At 42.6% G+C, this 19,321-nt stretch overlaps 2 protein-coding genes across 6 annotated transcripts in view; both read left to right on the forward strand.

Annotated features, from left to right (window-relative positions):
• Window positions 1–57: 57 nt before the first annotated feature.
• Window positions 58–7,833, forward strand: LOC134048283 (dipeptidase 2-like). Its single transcript, XM_062499968.1, has 10 exons — window positions 58–191; window positions 989–1,115; window positions 1,597–1,726; window positions 2,046–2,187; window positions 2,625–2,694; window positions 3,176–3,352; window positions 3,851–3,938; window positions 4,519–4,594; window positions 6,265–6,400; window positions 7,648–7,833. The coding sequence occupies exons 1-10, from the start codon at window positions 58–60 to the stop codon at window positions 7,831–7,833; spliced, it is 1,266 nt and encodes a 421-aa protein (XP_062355952.1).
• A 10,422-nt stretch (window positions 7,834–18,255) lies between these two features.
• Window positions 18,256–19,321, forward strand: part of SLC12A4 (solute carrier family 12 member 4) — a 45,956-nt gene continuing 44,890 nt past the window's right edge. For 2 of the 5 annotated variants that reach the window (XM_062500302.1, XM_062500300.1), the window contains exon 1: window positions 18,256–18,529. In XM_062500302.1, the coding sequence (XP_062356286.1) occupies window positions 18,256–18,529 (274 nt within the window). Of the gene's footprint in view, window positions 18,530–19,004; window positions 19,232–19,321 lie in introns of those variants that run through there. The other 3 variants (XM_062500307.1, XM_062500305.1, XM_062500311.1) reach the window with 2 other exon arrangements.

A 19,321-nucleotide genomic window follows, 5' to 3' on the forward strand; every position in this document is an offset into this window, starting at 1 on the left:
TTGTCATCAGTGAATAATTGTGGTATCCCTGTACTCTAGCACTTTTTCCACTGGAAAATGGAAATGAAGATAAATATGGCAAAATTGTTGTGGCTGCTGATGTCCTTTTCTGATATTGTGCTATTCAGCTGTGAGAAATCAATGAGAGAAAGAGCTATTGAGCTGATGCAAGATGCACGTCTGATTGATGGGTATATAAAACATGTTCAACTTAACCCTCTTTGTGAGTCCTGCCAAGTGAGGAGGAAATGCTGAAGTGTGTGTAGATTAGCAGAGACATGGGCTGTTACAAGCACATAGCACTGAGCTACCATTGCAGTGATATATTGGGAAAGAATTTTGGTTCAGAGGGTATTTAATATAGGATTGTGTTACTCTAAACACTTTTGTGACTTTCTGGGTAGGTGTCATGGTTTAACCCCAGCTGGTAACTGAGCCCCACACAGCCCTTGCTCACTTGTCCCTCGGGTAGGATGAGGGAGAGGATCAGAAAAGTGAGAAAACTTATGAGTTGAGACAAAGACAGCTTAAAGAAAGCAAAAGCCATGCACAAACAAAGCAAAACAAGGAATTAATTCACTACGCCCATGACTAAGGTGCTCAGCCACCCCCAGGAAGCAGGGTTCCATCACACATAACATTTTCTTAGAAAGATAAACATTGTGATTCTGAAGGTCCTCTGCCTTCCTTCTTCTCCCCACCTTCATATGCTGACCATGACCCAATTGATCTGGAATATCCTTTGGCCAGCTGGGGTCAGCTGTCTCAGCTGTGTCCACTCCCAGCTTATTGTACAGCCCCAACTTACTCGCTGGTGGGATGGGGTGAGAAGCAGAAAAGGCAGAAGAGACACTTTCAGGCATCTATTGATGCAAGGGTTATTGTCAATTAATGGCCTAAGGGACTATAAACAGAGGAAGAAATTACACTTGGGTAAGAAAGGGAACAACTTATTTTTATCACAAGCCCTATTTGTTTTCCATTCTAGCCACAATGACTTTGCACTGCAGCTGAGAAGACTTTACCAAAATAGACTCAGCAGAGTCAACTTAAGAGAACTCAACACGACCCACACAAACCTTGTGAAACTTCAGGCTGGTTATGTGGGAGCTCAGGTATGTACTGCTGTGGTGGTGAGGCTCACACCATATTTCTACATTTGTTTCCTTCCCAGCTAGAAAAATACTCCTAGCCCTAATTCTGGTTCTTTATGTTGAAAAAATAAAAAAATGATAAAACTGAAAAGCCACAGACCCTCTTTCATGAGAGTTGTGTTTCAAAAGTTTGGGTTTTATAATTCAGATACCCTTAGTCAAAACAGCAGCATTTGTTTTGTGATATATAAATTAAGGAAGCTTATATTTGCTTTCCTGCATGTACTGTGGAGTAGCTGAGCATATCAGGAGGCCTTTGTCATGTCTAGAGTGGGTGCTCTTGCCTTGCATCATAACTCTTTCTTTGGGGAAAAAGCTATAGTGGCAACTCCCTTGTAAACTGCAGGAAGTTATTTTGGTCTGTGCTCCTGAACTATGAGCAAACAGAAGTTTCCAAGTCAAAACACAAATTACCTGGTTTACTTGTCGATGTCTCTTTCAGTTTTGGTCAGTGTATGTTCTTTGCAGCGCTCAGAGCAAGGATGCTGTGCGCCTGACCTTAGAGCAAATTGATGTTGTCAAGAGGATGTGTAACAGCTATGAAGAGCTGGAACTTGTGATGACTTCCCAAGGTGATGCTCCTTCTTGCAAAAGATTTTTTTAAAAATGTGATTGTAGGAGGTATGTACAGAGAGATGCAAGCAGGCAAGTTATCCTGCTTTAAAGAGTAACTTCAACATTTCCTCTGAACCATTGCCACTGACTGCGCACCGCCCTGGTCCACTGCAGTCATGAGAAAACTTGCCATATGAACATGTACTCTGTAGGCTCCAATTCTGCAAATATGTCTTTATATTGCTTTCAATTTACAGAAACAATTGCTGCTCAGGAGTGCTGGCTTCTTATGTGTCACGGAATTACTTTGGAGCTATCTCCCTTTGTGTTTTCCAGGCATCTCTGACAGTAGAAGGATTGCATGTTTGATTGGAATAGAAGGTGGCCACTCCATTGACAGCAGTTTGGCAACACTGAGGATGTACTATGACTTGGGTGTTCGTTACATGACTTTAACACACTCCTGCAACACTCCTTGGTAACTATTGTGCATATTTTTGTGTGACTGTCTAATGCAAAGGAGGGCAGCTGCATGATAGAACTGTGGATTCAACACAAACTTATCCTGTGAAAGAACTTTGAGCCAAATCAAGATAACAGATTTTGGAGGTAAAACATTTGCCACTTGTATAGTGGGAGACTACGTCCATAATATAGTACTTGTTATAATCATAATTCAGGCACTTGACAGTCTGCTTGTCTTAAATTCCTTCACTAACATCAACATTAGTGAATCTGAAAGCAATCAACATAAAAAGCACTGCCTGAATAAGATACCTCTTATGTAGCTCATTATCCCCACATTTGGCTATGTGACATTGTAATAATTTTTGTGTGTAGTGTAAGTTTTCAGCTGCTGGTACTGTATTCTCCGGAATAATATGATGTTTCTTCTCCTTCACTCCCCTTTTTAAGGTCTGAATCATCATCTAAAGGAATACACAATTTTTACCCTAGTGTTACTGGTCTGACTGCATTTGGCCAAGTAAGGATCTCCTTCAAATGCTAACTAACAACATCTGGCCTTATTTTTTTAAAAGCAAAATGTTATTAAAAATTAATTACTGGAAGTCCTTGGTAGTTAGGAGGTGATCAGGATTTATCCAAATTAAATTCTCTGTGACATTTCTTAAGGTAAAAGAAGTGATAGATTTAATTACAGTTGTTTTAATACAGATTAGATGTATGAATTCATATGTGCAAGCAGTAAGATGTGAATAACACTTCAAATTACTTATTTTAGATTGACTAAGTTTTCTAACTTTTGAGCATGTGGTGACATGCTGGCTAATTTTGAGTGAATAAATCACTAATGAATTAATAAGTACACAGAAACCAATACAGCCACAGCATGTTTATGACTAGCTGACAGCTGCAGAATTAATCTGTCTGTTTACATACACCAGCTAAATGGCTTCATTTCAGGAAACTTAATACTGACACTGTTGTCTGTACATCTGTTTTAGGAAGTGGTAAAGGAGATGAATCGCCTGGGTATGCTGATAGATTTATCTCATACCTCATACTCCACAGTAAAAGCTGCACTCAACATCTCAAAAGCACCAGTAATTTTCAGCCACTCCTCAGCATTTTCTGTTTGCAATCACTCTAGAAATGTTCCTGATGATATCCTCCAGGAACTGGTGAGTGATACGGTTCTTGGGTTTGTTTTTGGAGGAAGTAATTTGTTGGTTTTGCTTCTTGGGGGTTTTGTTTCTTGTTTTAATGGAAATGTTTGTGTGGGCTGCAGCAAACGTGCATTCAAGTCATGATGTTTATTTTCCACCTCCTCAACCCTGCATTTGATTTAGAAGCAGATCCTTGAGCAGCAGCTTACAATTACTTCTGAGACATTTTCTTTGGGTTGTGTTTAGCCTTTGACTACAAAAATGAAGTGTTTGCAAATACTTTGAAATTCTGTTTAAGCTGGTTTGATGTAGTCACTGCACTTCAGCTGATTTGGTACATGGCTAAAATGAACCCAGGGGAAAGGGCAGGAAGCCAAAGCCTTGTGTTGCCATCTGAACTTTGAGTGTTGCTCTTCTCACTGACGGATGAGCATAGAAGATTCTACATAACGTGCCCATGAAGTTTGCAAGGCACAAATGTTCACTCATCACCTGTCTCTTCATATCTTTCAGAAAAAGAACAAGGGAATTATCATGGTGACTTTCAATGCAGATGTGCTGGCCTGTGGCAGAAAAGTTGTTAATATTTCTACCCTTGCAGGTTTGATGTTAATATACTGTAGTTTTTCTGGGTTCTACAAATTTGTATATATTATATGAATATCCTGGTGCATGAATGATTTTCAGGGTCATGTAAATTATACTGCTTATTTATTCTATCCATACCTTAGCCCAGCTCTAGGAACTTTTTTGAGCTAACACTCATTAAACAATAACAAGAGGTACAAGATGTGTGTGTAGCTGGAGGGCACAGTGCTCATAAACAGCCAGCAACCATTAACCCCAAAGTAGCTGTTACTTTCTGGAAAACACCTTAAGCCTGTATAGTTAAGAGTGGGAAACATATGTATGTAAAGGATAATGAAAATTCTATTGGTATAATTGGGCTACCTGTTAGGAATGAATGTGCTGATCATGTCTTTATCCTCATTTGCATTTCATCAGTGCAGTTGTTATTTTGAAGGTTGCTGCCTGATGGGGTGTCATTTGACTTTTTAAAAAAGGATTTGCTCAAGAACCCATGGTTAAGGAGAGCTGTTACCTAGTGCCAATATGTGTGAACAGTAACATTTATTTTTTGCTAGATGCTTAGATGTTATTTTCTTGATATTTTCTTTCAGATCATTTTGACCACATAAAGGAAATTGCAGGCTCAGAATCGATAGGAATTGGTGGTGACTATGATGGAGTGGAACGGTTAGTAAAGTTGCACGTACATTGACCTCTGCTCCTTAAATTATGTGAGTTTTGATTCATTTAAGGGAAAAAAAGAAGGCAGACTAAAAAAACTGGTATCAGATTATCTTCTAATAAGCACTAAACTAAATTCTATTAAAGAAAAGCACAATGATTCCTTTTTAAAACTGCATGGAGCAGTGCTACAAATGTAGAAATGGATCCTCATGCCCTGTGAATTCTGAAGCTGTGTGTTCTAGGTGGAGGTTTGTGCATACAAAACCAGTGATAGAGGTCATTTTTCTCCAAAAGCCACAGATGAATGACAGAAAAGCTGCCTCAACCTTTATGTGGTAAATGGTTCAGTCTTGAGAGATGCTGCAAAACTCCTTCCTCCTCTATCCTTGGGGAAGAAAGGATACCCAAAGAGTTTGGGTGCTGTGAAACCACTCCTGCTTTTGGGGCTTGGGAAGTGTTTGAGGCAAGCAGAGCCTGGTGAGCAGCTTACCACAAAACCTCTCCTCACTCCTGGACTACTGCACTTACAGCACAGGAAATAAATGCAGATTGGGTGGCATCTGCTGCTATAACCCTGAACTTTTTGCTTTTTATCTTTCTGTTAAAGCATTATCTCATTTTCCTTTTTTCTTTTTCTCCTGGAGTCAGGTTGGCTTGGGAATGAAAGTCAGAGTCAGGCTCCCATCTGTAAAATACAAACACAAACCCATTGTGTCAGCTCCCATATCATAGCTCTGAAACTATAATATTCAAAATATAAACACAGTTTGCAACAAAAGGACACATTTTATCACATAATTTTTTATCACATGATTGTATTTTCTCAAAGACCATCCCTTAAATTGGTGGTGGAGTTCTTAAGATCTTAATTCCTGCTAGTAATACCACAGATTTTTTGAGATATGCTTATTACCATACCTTCATGGAATAGAAAAATAACAAAAATATTCATGATCTCAAAACAACGTCAAAGTTCCATGGAAATACAATTAAAAGCAGCTGTTTAATGCAGGTTTTGCAGCTTTTTATTTCTAAACACTTTTTATTCTGACAAGAATTAGCACAAGGCATAGATCAGTTTTGCTTTTTATAATTTCTTTAGTAGAGGGTTCTGAATGGGTTTCTTTCCACTGCCTAAACAATTGGCTTAATTCAAATCAATATTATTATTCGAATTGTTTTTGGGTTTTTTTTGAAAAAATACTTCATAAACAACAGAGTCCACAAAATTGCCTGCAACTCCAGAGCTCATCATGTGTTTTTAGGTTTCCTTTTGTTCTCAGTTACATGAGTGGATTGCCCCAAATTCATCTGTGGTGCAGCTGTTTCCTCTCACTCTAAAGGTCAGATGGAAAGTGTGGATTAATGTATACATGAATTTCTGGTTATTTTTTTCCCCTTTTTGTTCTAATATCCTCCCATGCTGTTGTTTTGCTTCTTTAGAAGTGCATCGTCATTCCAGTTGTGTTCTGTTTATTGGGTCCTATCTGAAGAAAACGCCTTTGGTGTGTCCCTGTCCTGTTTCTGTTTCTAAGCTGAATTCTCAGAGAAAGAATTGGGTCCAAAGTGAGCTCATTTCAAAAGTCAATATGTGCAAAAGACTAATTAAAAACCTTTTCCTCCAATTTGTCAGTGATGTGTGTTGAATGTTCTCGTTTGACTCTTGCCAACAGCTTTCCTGAGGGATTGGAGGATGTCTCTAAATACCCTTCTTTGATAGAGGAACTTCTTAGAAGAGGATGGAATGAAACTGAACTGAAAGGAGTCTTAAGGCAGAACTTTCTCCGTGTCTTCAGGGAAGTAGAAAATGTAAGATTAAAATCCAAACTGAATCTTGATTCTTACTGAAAGGGAAAGAGGAACTGTTGCTGGTTTGTTGTTTATTTTTGGGTGGGTTTTTTCTTTTTTTTTCCTTTTTTTCATATTTTTGTGTTTTGTTTTGGAGGGTTTTGTTGTTCAATGAGAGAGATATGAGGGAATGTAAGCACCTAATTCAGTAAATCCAAATGCTGGGAAAGAAAGCAAGATGGCAAGAGAGCGTTAGCAGCATAAAGGAAAATGAGAGAGAGCAGACAAAGCTCTTTGGAAGTTTTTCTCTTTGCAGTAATCTGATAAACACACATCAGTGACTTCTAAATGGAATCACTTCATGGTTTGGAGAAACTGCGGATGTACCAGCATCACAGTCTGGCTGTGTTCGCTGGGGCAGGAAGGAATGTTGACTCCTGCAAATCAATTTAATTCTTGTCATGGGATTGGGCTGCTGTTCAAAAGGCTTCTGCCATGGCCAGATCACTAACAAGCCATAAACATAACAACTAGATCACAACGAGCTTTAAGGATAAATGGTAGAAGTCAATCCAGAAGGATGAGGGAAGAGAGGAGGGAAGGAGACTGGATAAGACTAAGGTGCCCTCAATGGCAACTTTTACAAATGCCTCTGCTGAAACTTCCAGACCTCTAGTCTCCTGCTGCTTTTATTTACAGGGATAGGTAAGTAGATATTACACACAAAGCCTTATGGACAACAGATATTTCACAGTGACCTTTCTTTGACTTGTCTTTTGGGCATGTTGGAAGAACAGAAATTAGGGAAATTTGTACTATTCCAGTTAACCTGTCAAAATATCTACATAATACTGACTTCACTGTGTGGCAGACTGACATCATGAAGAGGCTCAAATGCATTAAACCTAACCAATCTGTGGGATTTAGTAATTTTTTTTCCCTTCTAAATTAGAAGATCTGCCTTGAGAGTGTGAGCTCACTTGAGGGAAGAAAGCTCATGAGTTTCTTGGTCCATATGTGGAGAGAGCCAAGACAAAGAACAGCCAGTCCTATGACTCTTCCCTGTAATGGCTCTGTGCTGAATTCTGGGAAGTGTTTCATAGGAAAGCAAACAGCAGAATAATGATGTTGATTTCTTCACATTCAGATGTGGTTTTGCTATACAGTTTGAGTTGGGTAATTTGGGTAACTTGAATTTGCTAGCTGCGTAAAGCCTTTTGCTGTTGTGTCAGTCTGACTTTCAGGGACAACCTTTTGAATTTTTGTAGGTGCGGAACACTTTTGGAATAATGGATGTAGGTGAAAGCGAAATTCTGGAAGAAGTACAAAATTCCTGTCGCCTAGACCTACAGAAGCCTCAGCTTCAGCCATCCAGGTCCTTTGGATTTCCTTCTGTGGCACAACCTTTTAGTCTTGTGCTTGTATCATATTTAATGCTGTATTACATATCATAAGATCTATGGAGTCTAGAAAGAGATTTATGGAGTATTCTGCAAAGCAACTACTTATCTTTCTGTGATTTATTAATAGAAAACTATAATAAATTTTAAACATAATTTCTATTAATTCATCTGCATACTTGAAAAATCATGTAAATTATAAATGATGTAGCATAAGCATTTATAATTTGAAGTGATGAATTCTGTATCATCTCGGCTAGACCAGGACCAACATTGTTGATGGAAAACATTCACATTTAAAGAATAAATGCTGTAATACTTGATGCATGATTTTGGTACCCACACTGTGGAATAAATATTGAAGTACAGAAACAGCAGTTTCACACAGGAACTAGGGATTATGATTAGGACATCTGTGCCAAGAAGCTTTCAAATATTATTTCTGGTTAAATCATAAAACTTCCATCAATAGTTGTTGGCTTACTCAGAGAAGACCATCCCCTCCCATATGGAGAAGAGTGCTTTTTTGGTTTGCTTGGGTTTTTTTTATTTTTTAAGATGACAAGATGACTGACAAGCCTATTCCAGTTTGAACTGCCTGCCTACAAGTAGCTTTAAAGACCCATCCTGCAGTACTAAACTCTTATTTTTGAACCCTGACCAGGACAGTGGGCAACCAGACAGTTACTGTAGGGTGGAGGTAGATCTCTTACATTCAGGTGCAGGCAATGTTGTAGATACTTTCCTGTAATTTGAGGACAGCTATTTGCAACATTTTCATTATGATGGGAGCAAGACAAGTCAAGACAAAGCAGGAATTCTGGCTGGTAAGAGGGTTGTGGAAATTTTTTTGACATTTAAACAATTATCCTTATCAGTAACATGCTTTATTATTTCATTTCTATTCTGGCTGGCTAAAATCAGACCACGGCCAGTGGATTCATAGACATGAGATTAGACAGAGATGTTTTAATTTTAAATCTGCTGTTTTGACCTCTGGAGTATGCTTTGAAATGCACAAGGTATGTGAGTTTAGAAGCTCCTGTTGCAGAGAAGAACATATATTGAGATAGGCCTGTTCTTTGTAGCTTCAAAACAGACATTTTAGTCAAATATACTGAGATTTATTATTAAATTATAAGATGGCAGCACCATATCTTTGTATGGCCAGTTCCTAGTGCTTGCTGATAAATGCTTTCCCATGACACTCACTGTTAATTGTGATTTTATGATACCAATTTTTATTTACTGATATGACATCTACACAATTTAGCCTCAGTGTAGAATAAAAGCCTTAGTGTAGGATAAAAATACAATCCCTGCAACTGATCTAAGGAAAGCATTGTAAACACACAAAGTATTTAACAACTAAAAGAGAAGGCTGAACATGAACAGGATGAAAAAACAGCACATTAGTTTTTTTCTAGAGGAATTTGAGACTGTTCCTATCATGCATTTCTGCACTCTGTGTACAAGTAGGGCTTCTGGAAAGACCCTGTTCTTTTATAGCTTCAAAATTAAGCTTAATTAATTATTTTGATGAGATGTTCTCCTTGATAAATATATTCTAATTATACTCTAATTTGTTACCAAATTCTTTGCAAATCATGTGGAACCATCTAGTTGCACACAAGCCAACTTTAAAGAATAGTTTCTCAATAAATGCTGATCCTGGATATGCATGTCGAAAAGTGAATTACTGATTCAGAAGTCTGGCCTCCCTGATATTGCTTGACTGTCATCATAACATGTTTTATTGGTAAAGTGATGAAATCAAAAGGGCAAATGTCTAATTCTGATTAGTACTTCTCTAAGAGGTTCACAAGCCATTGGAAAACTGCCATCTTTTCTCAGAACTAGTACTCTTTGTTTCATTACACAAAATGTAACATGCTTCTTTATTCCTTCCAGCTGTTTTCTTTATACTATGTTGTCACTTTATTGCCTGCTAATTTTTACTTTTTTATCTTCCCATACTACAGCATGGACTAAAAAGACATGTTCCTTTTCTTAAATATACATCAAATACTTTTATATTACTTTTCTTATCTATAATGTATTGCACCTATTTGTTGACTGCTTGTGCAATGAGTAATTTGTAACCTTGTGGCAAAACACAGACATGAAATTTCAATAAAATATTGTTTAAAATTGCATAACAGTACCGGTGTAATCTCATAAAACAGTGTAGATGTTCAGAGGCCCATGAGACCCTGAAAGAACCATGGACCCCTGTGGAAGAAAGAATGCCAGAGTACCATGAGGGCTCTGGGTTGAAGCAGAGGGAAGGGATGCCCCTTCCATGGCAGGCAGGAGAAATTCAAGTAGGTTTAATCCTGGAGGCAGGCAGTCAGCCTCATTAAATCCAGACAAGCAGAGTGCCCTTGGGAAGGATCAGTCACTGCAGTGAGTCCATGAGGACAGTGTTACCTGCAGCAAATCCCTGCTCAAGCTGACAAGGAGTGCAGAACCGGGCACGTGGGAACCAGGTGGGCTGCCTGCATCAGGGTTGGGATACCCTCTGCCTCACAACACTTTTCACAGATGTGTCCTGATCTAGAAGTCCCTTTTCCATTACCAGTTACAATGTTAATTCAGAATGCTTCAAATAAGGTGCTTGTGTGAAACAAAATCTGAAGGCAAAATCAAAAGATGAAATCTTGTGCACTGATTATCCATGTTATCTAGCTTATTTCATGGATGCAGCTAATTTGGTTTTCTTAAAATATCAAAACCACACAACTTGAAACATGGTAGACAGGCATCTTATTAGAAATTAATTTCAAAAGCAAAATAATATAAGATACATCTGGGACTGCTCTCAGAAAACCTAGTGACCCTTCATTCTGGTGAAGGTGACTCAGGTCTCCAGCCTTGACAGCAACTTGTAGTATTCACAATTTTGCATTTGTCACAACTCAAGCATAAAATGGTTGCACTCTGTTTTCTGCCTCCCAATGGGAAGATGATTCATGCTGCAACTGAATGCCTTTGCCCTGCCCCAATTAATGACAGCCATTTGCATTGGTAATTCAAATGCATTCAGGTTCAGCTGACAGATTCTATTATGTCTGCTGGTATCAGAGAAGTACCAGGTATAATTGAGATACAAACTTTGTAATAAGCTTTTTTGGCTGCCAAATGAAAGAATTCAAGTTATGGTTTACCTCTTCTAAATGATGAGTTGTGCTAACATGAATTCTGAAATATTTATTACTTTTTCTGTAGATATCAAGATCTATGTACTGTGAAGCTCTTTAGGCTGATTTTCAGGAGACCCAAAGTTGAAGGCATCTTAAACAATCAAAGGCTCATGCTTTTACGTATGTGATATGAACAGCCAAGAACTACAGGCATAATATTGATGCAGACTATTGATTTGGTTCTAAAAGGTTGGTGCCAGGGCCCTTCCCCCAGTACTATCCTTTTCCTGACTATGGGACTGTAGCATCCACAGAAATTAAAAAAATCAGTTCTGAGTTGTTTTATTTGGGCAAGTGGTGATGCTGGAAACCAAACCTCCAAAGTCTGCTGCTGGTCTGACACATGTGACAGTTCTGTCACCCAAAATCTGAGTAGTTCAGTTCCTGTATCAAACTTCCACCCAGCAGGTGACTTGTCAGGGCCACGGAAGGACTCCTGCATGTTTCACATTGGATACAAACGACTCGGCTGTGCTTAACATCTACAATCCTTCTTGCATGTCACTGAGCTGCTCAAGCAGCATGCCAGCACATTTTTGTGCTTCGAGGTCAGCAAACATTTTGCGTTAAGTCTAACCACCTATATGAATATGAGTTTAGTAGCTTTGATTGATTTTACACCTAGGGTTCATGGGCATCTGCACCACGGCATCAACTTTACAAAGCCAGGTGCTGCATCCCCCTCCTGATCTGGGGTGAGGAGCAGTGGCCCAGCAGTTCATGCCGGAGTCAGCTGTGGCTGCTGCCCTGCTCTGTGCTTGGCTGCAGGTTGTCTCCCCCGTTCCTTGACACAGCGCTGGTGCTGTATAAGCTGTGTTCGGCGAGCTGGTCGTGCAGGAAACTTCTCGTCCTTCAAAGGATGAGTTTCCTGCTGACCGTGCCAGTGATTGGGTTAACCGTGCTCATTGTTAGGGGAGAGGAGGAGTGAAACAGCAGAGTGAGACTGCAGCAACTTGGATTTCTTCCATTTGCTAGTTGAAAGCAGCAGTTCTGTTTGCTCTTCTCTGGGTTTATACAGATGGAAATGATCAAATTGCTTCAAATTCAGAAAGCCTAACATGTTTAAACTGCAAAATAATTAAATAGCCAAAAGATTCTTCCCACTAATAGTGGTTTTTATTTGCTCTTAAGATTTGTTGGATTCAATTTGCAGACCCAGAGCAGTATTTTAGTTGATCTGCTGAACTGTTTTCAGGACAGACTGTGATCCTGGATAACGCTACTTGGACTGTTCTGGAAAGCTTGATTCAGTGGTCCAAGAATTACCTTTTCCTTTTTTTAAAAAAAAAAAAAATCTGGTCTTGATTATTTTGTCATGCTATCTTACCTAGAATTCTTACATCTACACAGAACAACTAGACATTGGAATGGTTATTTAATGGCTATTATAATAATATTTTTTTAAATCTTCTGATACAAGAGAAATGGAAAAAGTTCCTCACTAACCTTCATGCTTATTTTTAACTTCATTATGATTTTTTTTTTTCCAATGCAAGAGCAACAACAAAAACCTCTTTCCAAAAACTGTGACCTCAGAGACCTTGGTTCAACCTTGGTTCAGTTGCTTCTGTCATGAGACAACAAATAGTGGAGGGAAAAAAAAAAAGCTAAGTAAACTAAGTTCAGCATTTATCTTACAACAGAAAACTGTTGCTGCTGCTAATTAAGGCTCTGGCCCTAACAATCAGAACTCAAATGAGAGGGCACTTAATTTTGCTCTTTCGCTGTTGCTTCTCCCCAGATTGTTTTTTAAACTCCATTAAGATGATTCTTTCCTCTGAATAATGGGTATTTTCCTCTGAAGCCCTTTCTCAGCACCTGGTCTATCTGTTTTCATAAAACATTTATTTCATTGATTCTGCAGTTAAAGGAAAATATAAAGCCCAGGAAACAAGAATTCAAGTTCCCCTGAGGGTTGTTGCTGACAAGCAAAATAAAGATCAAACTAAGTGAGATCAAAACTGAAACTAATACAAGTTTCATCACACAATTCAATTGAAGGTCCCTTTAGTCTGGAATACAAACATTTGAAAAAAAGTTTAATACAGCTTTGGATTTGGATAAATCTTCCTGAGTTTCCTCCTGTAGATAAACTCAGCATCTCAAGAATCTTGTATAGGCCTGTGCCCAGTTTCTTCTCTGAGCTCTTTATTAAAAATTAAATAGACCATGACGAATCTACCCATGCTAAAAATGCAACTGATCTGAAAATTGATCCACAGAGTAGTATTTTTTCCAGCATCTTAATTCTACATTAAAAATCACTGCTATGTTTAACAAATTTGTTGTAGAAAACCTTGATACAGTTGTTCTTATTTTAATGTGCAGAACCTGGGTGAGTAGAAAAGAAATTATATCTGAAAGACTAAGCAACTTCTGGGTTTCTAAAGCTGAGATTAAGGTTTCTTTGTAGAAATGGCTATTTCGTGTCCCAAATACAGCTAAAATACAAGTGAAGCGGAAGTTCCTTAAAGTAAATAAATTTTGAAGGTAAGTGGCACCATAGTGTCCTCTTGTGGTCTTTTAATATTTGAGCTGTGACATGCTTCCTAGCAGAACAGTAAAATTTTCAGCTGTCTTCAGCAGAAGAGCTACAATGTGGCCTTTCCTTGCCTTACATTTCTCCTGGAAACGCCTGTGGAGAATTGCACATTGCATCTCCTACAAGCATTTATTACATGGATGTTCATGTCGTGGTCCTCTCCAAAGGATCTCTTCCAGCCGCTGCCTGTCCTTGCCAGGGGAACTGCACCCTGGTCTTAATGAGAATGAGAAACCTTTACAGGCAGGTTGCCATCTGCAGCCTTCTGTGTCCACAAGGCTGGTGTGATCCTCACGTGTGGAGAAGCAGGAATGTGCTGAAAATCAAAGTTCACTATGGTGAAATGCTGGCCATGAACTGGCAGAATTCTTGCCAAGCCTGATGTCCTGGGAAATTGTACCTTGGCAGTGGTGAATTTTGTGTTGTTATTGTATTTCTGATTGTCAGCTCTTGGCTATTTGTCACCCAGGTTCCACTCTAGTGGGAAAAATCCTTCAAAACTATAAATAAATTACAGATTACCCGCTGTGTTAGTGGCAACATAATTTTAGAGATGAATTTTAAAAAATTATCTGAATTGCAATATTTATGACTTATTTCTACAGATGATACTTTTTGCTTGGCCTTGATTCTCCTTGTCAGAAAAAGCTAAACTATTTAAAATTAGATATCTCTCCATGAAATTCAGGAAGAAAGGAAGATAAGAAAAGCTGTCCTCAAGCACAGTTTCAGATGCTGTGTCTATCCTTTAAACAAACGGGAAATCACTTCGAGGAGGAACTGGAATGGTGGTGCTTTCTGTTGTTTGATTGAGGTTAACATCACACGTGGCAAGTCTGAAGTTACCAGCACTCCAGAGCTCCGGGACCTCCACGGCGGGCACCACATCCCTGGTGAGGGCTGACCCCTGAGTGCTGACTGATGCTGACGGTAATTCCGTGCTCCCTCTCTCCTAGGATGGCTGTAGGAGCACCACGGGGGCACCTCTGAGTGCTGCTGCCAGGGAAGGGGTGAAGCTCCCTGCAGGCGTGAGCCGAGCCTGTCTGACAGCTGAGGATGCGTGCAGTCACTGCCTCACGCTGGGCTGCAATAGCCAAGCTCCTGTTTTAATGCTTCAGAGCTGGTCACCTGCACTAAAAAGTGTTCGAGGCAAACTTGACCTCACTTGCCCGCCCTGAGGACTTACATCAGGCTCCAGAGCAGTTTACTAAACTACCCTTCTGGAAGACTCAGAGTTTCTCCTACAGCCTTTGAGTTGAACGACACAGTTGTCTACTGTGGAAGGGTCCTGACCTTTCAGCTGGAAGCTTTACCTGCTTAAGGTAGTTCACAAATATCCAGTGGCTTACTAATGAAGAACAGAACTGTGTCTTTGATTACACGATCTGTAGTTTGTACCAATTTAAAAGCAGTTCCTGGTTGTGTATCAGAGGGGAGATGATGGATTTGCTGATCTTTAGGCTGCTGATTTCACTGATGCTGTAACTGTACACTAGTGTACTGAACATAGAGACCTTTTATCTTCTAATAAGCCTTCTAATAATCTAATAAGATTCTGCAGAACTGAATTAATAGTTTTTTGCAGTAAAACCACCAGACTTCTTTTCTTAGAAGTGCAGTTTTTCTCTGTTGATATTGGAGTGGGGTGTGTAGAAAGATAACAAAAAAAAAGAGGAAATTAAAATTATTGTCTCTGCTTTTTGTTTTCAATGACCAGTCTGTACCTATATGAAACCATAATCCCAAATTCCATTCAGCTTTATAAAAAACAGGTAATTTTCATCCCTTTTATTCAATGAGAAGATATCAATGTTGTTCCAGGTAAATACTGTAGTATTGTAGATAATCCAGTTTCATTCCAGCATCATATTCATATCAGACAACTTTTGAGCTTACGATGGGCACTCATACCATTCAGAATAAGTCACTTATTTTCCCCAGGGAAAAAAAAATCATCCAGGTTGAAATTGTGTTTTCTTACAAACCAGATGCTAAACAAAGTTGTTATGGGTAGATAACTTCCCAGCTCTAAATACAGTTTTTCTGTAAGTCACTAAAGCACCCTTGTCCTTAGAGAAAAGAAATATTTTTACTTCAAGAGACTTGAATGGTTTCCTAGGGCTCAATTCTCTCCTAAGACATTTGGACAGTTTCCACTCCCGAGAAGGGAGTTGCTGGTATATGTGCATGAGGCTAAATTTTTTTTTACTTTTTCTGCTCATGGGTTACAGTATCAGTATCACTGATTCTATGAAGTTTTCTGGTGGCATAGATGCAGTTTTGCTGCCGAGAGTGGTGTTTCCTTGCCACATCTGCTTTCAAAAGTGTGATGAGAAGGAAGTCCCCAGTCTAATACTTCTTTCTGAACAGGCATGACTCCAAAATTAACTTTGGAGACTTATTTCTTACAGTCCCTGTCTTCCTTTTCTAGGCCAGATTATTTAGACCAGACACTTTCACTCAAAGGCATTGTAAAATCAATAACAGGAAAGAAGACTGAACATCAACAAATGCACTTAATGGCGAATTAGCATCTTGCCCCTTTTCAACATAAAATTATTTGTCCCCTATCAGTTAATTTTCCTGTTTTCTTGATGGGGCGTATCTTGTTGGGTCAAACCTTCCCTGAACACTAATGAAATGTAATTCAGCCAGAGGCTAAAACAGAAAATGCTACATTTTGGCCCATTGTTCTACTTTCCTTTGGGGGATATAATTATTGTTTGCGGTGAGAAATTGCAAGTAAAACTTTATAGATCTCAGGGGACCACATTTATAAACACGCTCATTTTAGGGTTACTGAAAAAAAAAAACAAATCAACTCTCACCCTAAGTCTTCAAGAAACTAGGAATTTTCAAGAGGAAATTATTTTTTTTTAAATCTTCTCCAAAACTGACACAGCTGTTTACAGACATACACATGGCCACATGAAGATCCTTCTTGCTTCCCCAAGAGCAAAGTGTCAAAAGCAAAATGCAGGTTATATGAAAGCATAGGAGTCTTAGAAGTCTTTCCACCTGTCTGATCAACACCAAGAGGTAGAATTACTCTGACTTGCCCCAGAGGTGGTCCACCAGCAACTTTGTGTTAAGTGAACTGAGAGACCTGTACCCCCTAGGCAGCAGTCACTCCACAGCATGCATCTTTCATGTTTATTTCAAACACCAACTAATTAAAAGTAAACTTATTAGTCAGTTCTCACGAACAAAGCATTCTCCCTCATGTTTGTCTCTCTCCTGCTCATTAGAAATTTTTCTTTGTCTCAGTGACCTTTGTCATAAAGGCAGGACATATTCAGAAAGCTGGGGGTAAGGTGGCTCTGAGCACAGGAAAGGTCCAGCATTATCCTCTTCCTCTGCTCTAAGCTTTGTATCCTTCTGTAGACTTCTGTGTGAAGATAAATCTACATCCGTGCTGGAATGTCTTGTCACTGTACACCCATTTCTTGATTAAGGGATATTTTAGCCTACAGAAATCTATGGAACTAGTTTGAACTGACAGGCCATAGTAAAGCACACAAACTGTTTTCTAGGGTTTTTTTTCTGATTATTACACAAGACATTGAAAGGAGATCCTTCTACTGTCAAGGCCGGCTTTCAAACGCAGACAATAAACGGCATTACCAACTACTACTTCACGTTTAAACTCCATGCGAAGGCTACCATACGCGAAACGAAGGCAAAGATACCCACTGCTGGAGCCAGCTTCTAAAAACGTGAAGGCAAAATCTCATTTTGCTCACTCGGGGGGAAGAGGTTTGGTGGCAGGCGCGCTCCGAGCTCTGCGGAGGGGAGGTCACCGCTCTGCCTCCAGAGTGGGACCGAACAATGGTGTCCCCGGGCCCCGCAGCCCCTGCCCAGGCGGCTGAGCCACAGCGCATCCTTCTGCTGCCTTAGCAACCGGCTGCTTCGCACGGAGCTGCCGACACCCCGGGCCCCGGCCCGCATGCAAATCCCCAGCCTTCAGCGCTGCCATCTTCCCGTTTCCCGCGGGCTCGCTCCGCTTGCCACGTCCCTGCCGAGGGTTTCGTGCCGCCGGAGCCGACAGCGAGCACAAGGGGAAGCACGGCAGGCACAGGAGGCGGGGACAGCCGCACACGGCCCGGTACCGGCCCCCGGCTCTCGGGGTGCCGCTGCGCCTTCCGCCCGCTCCGCCAGGGCCACGCCGGGCTGGAAGCGGCTGCTGGGAGCCGTGCTGTCCCTAACTAGGACTGTGCTGCCCGGCACAGCGGCGGGGCCCTCGAGTCCCCTGCCCGCGGCTCACTTGCAGATGCTTGCCCGCACCGCCCCGTCCCTCCGGGCGTGCCGGGACCGCCCGGCCCCATCCCCGGGGCTCGTCCCCCCATCTCCGCCGCCGCTCTCCGCGAATCGTTCCTGCCTAACAAATGGCGGCGGCGGGGGAGGGAGCCCGGGCCGCGGCGGAGGGGAAATTTCCTCCCCGAGGCGGCCCGGCAGCTCCCGCAAGGGAGGGCGGCGGGCGGAGGGTGGAGGGCGGCCGCTCCGCCCCGCCCCGCTCCCGCCGCCCCCGGGCCCGGCTCCGGCTCCTGTCACGATGAATGCGGGAGGAAGGCTCCCCCTTCCCCTCGCCGGCCTCGCCGCCTCCGGCCCCTCCTCCGCGCCCCCGCTGCTGAGCGCGGCCGCCCGACGGAGCGACCCCCGCCCCCGCGCCCGGTGCTCGCCCGGCGGCCCCGGGGGCGGCGGGATCCGCGCCGCCCCGGCGCCCGCACTGGAATGGGTGGAGTTGAGGAGCGCGGTTTCCTGAGAGGAAGTGACCGCACGGGGCAGGAATGCGCCGCCGGCTCCGCGCCGCGTCCCGCCTGCCTCGCCGCGGTGCCGCGGGGAGCCCTCTCCGCCCCGCCAGCCATGCCGCACTTCACCGTGGTGCCGGTGGAGGACAAGCCCCGCGCCGAGTACGACAGCGTAGAAGGGCTCAGCTGGGTGGACTACCGGGAGCCGGCCGCGGCGCCCGCCCCCGGCGACTCCTACGACACCGTCAGCTCCGACGGTGAGCGGGCACGGCCGGGGCGGGGGGCGGCGGTGCCCACGCTCGGGGGGCTCGGGCGAGCCCGGCTCCCCGCCCCGCTGCCTCCGCCGCGGCACAGACAAAGGCCGGGGTGCCGGCGGCGGCTGCCGGGCTGCTCGGGGCGCCGCGCCCCGGGGAGGAGCCCACGGGAGCTCCGGGCGGGCGGCGGCTCCGCCGTTGCCACGGCCGGGATGCGGAGCCCGGCGCGCCGGGGCAGCGCTGCCGGCGGTGTCAGCCCGGGGATGCCCTGGACCGCGGGGTTCCCCGGAGCGCGCGGGAGCCAGCCCGGGGTCCCCTCCGCCCCCCCAGCGCTTGGTGATAGCCCGGGGTGCAGCGGGGAGCGGGGCTGGCCCGGGGTATAGCTCTTATCGGTGCTCCCGCAGGCTGCCGTCTCCAAAGCTGATAAGGGTACGTGGAGATAGGCTCAGATGTTTTCAGTGCTCCGCTACCAAAATAAACGGGTGATAGAGCATTCGGTTAAATTAGCCGAATTTAACGGTGTCTGCTTTACTTGCTTGTATCATCTTAAAAAACGCGGCTGCCCAGCAAGGTCTCTCTCGCGCAAACCGGGCCCTTGAACACTACAGCAAGTGCTTTGTCCCTGTGTGGCTCTCACAACTGCTCCTGCCAGGCAGAGCTGCTTTTTCTTAGGGGTTAATTTATTCAGTTACAGAAGACGATCACGTAAGTAGGAGGAGATTTTGGGTGGTAAGAAGTACATTCTTTAACTAGGCAGCTGCTATCAGTGCTGGGCCTGTCTTGGTGTTTTGCTGT

This window comes from Cinclus cinclus, chromosome 11, assembly GCF_963662255.1.
Source record: "Cinclus cinclus chromosome 11, bCinCin1.1, whole genome shotgun sequence".
Taxonomy (NCBI): domain Eukaryota; kingdom Metazoa; phylum Chordata; class Aves; order Passeriformes; family Cinclidae; genus Cinclus; species Cinclus cinclus.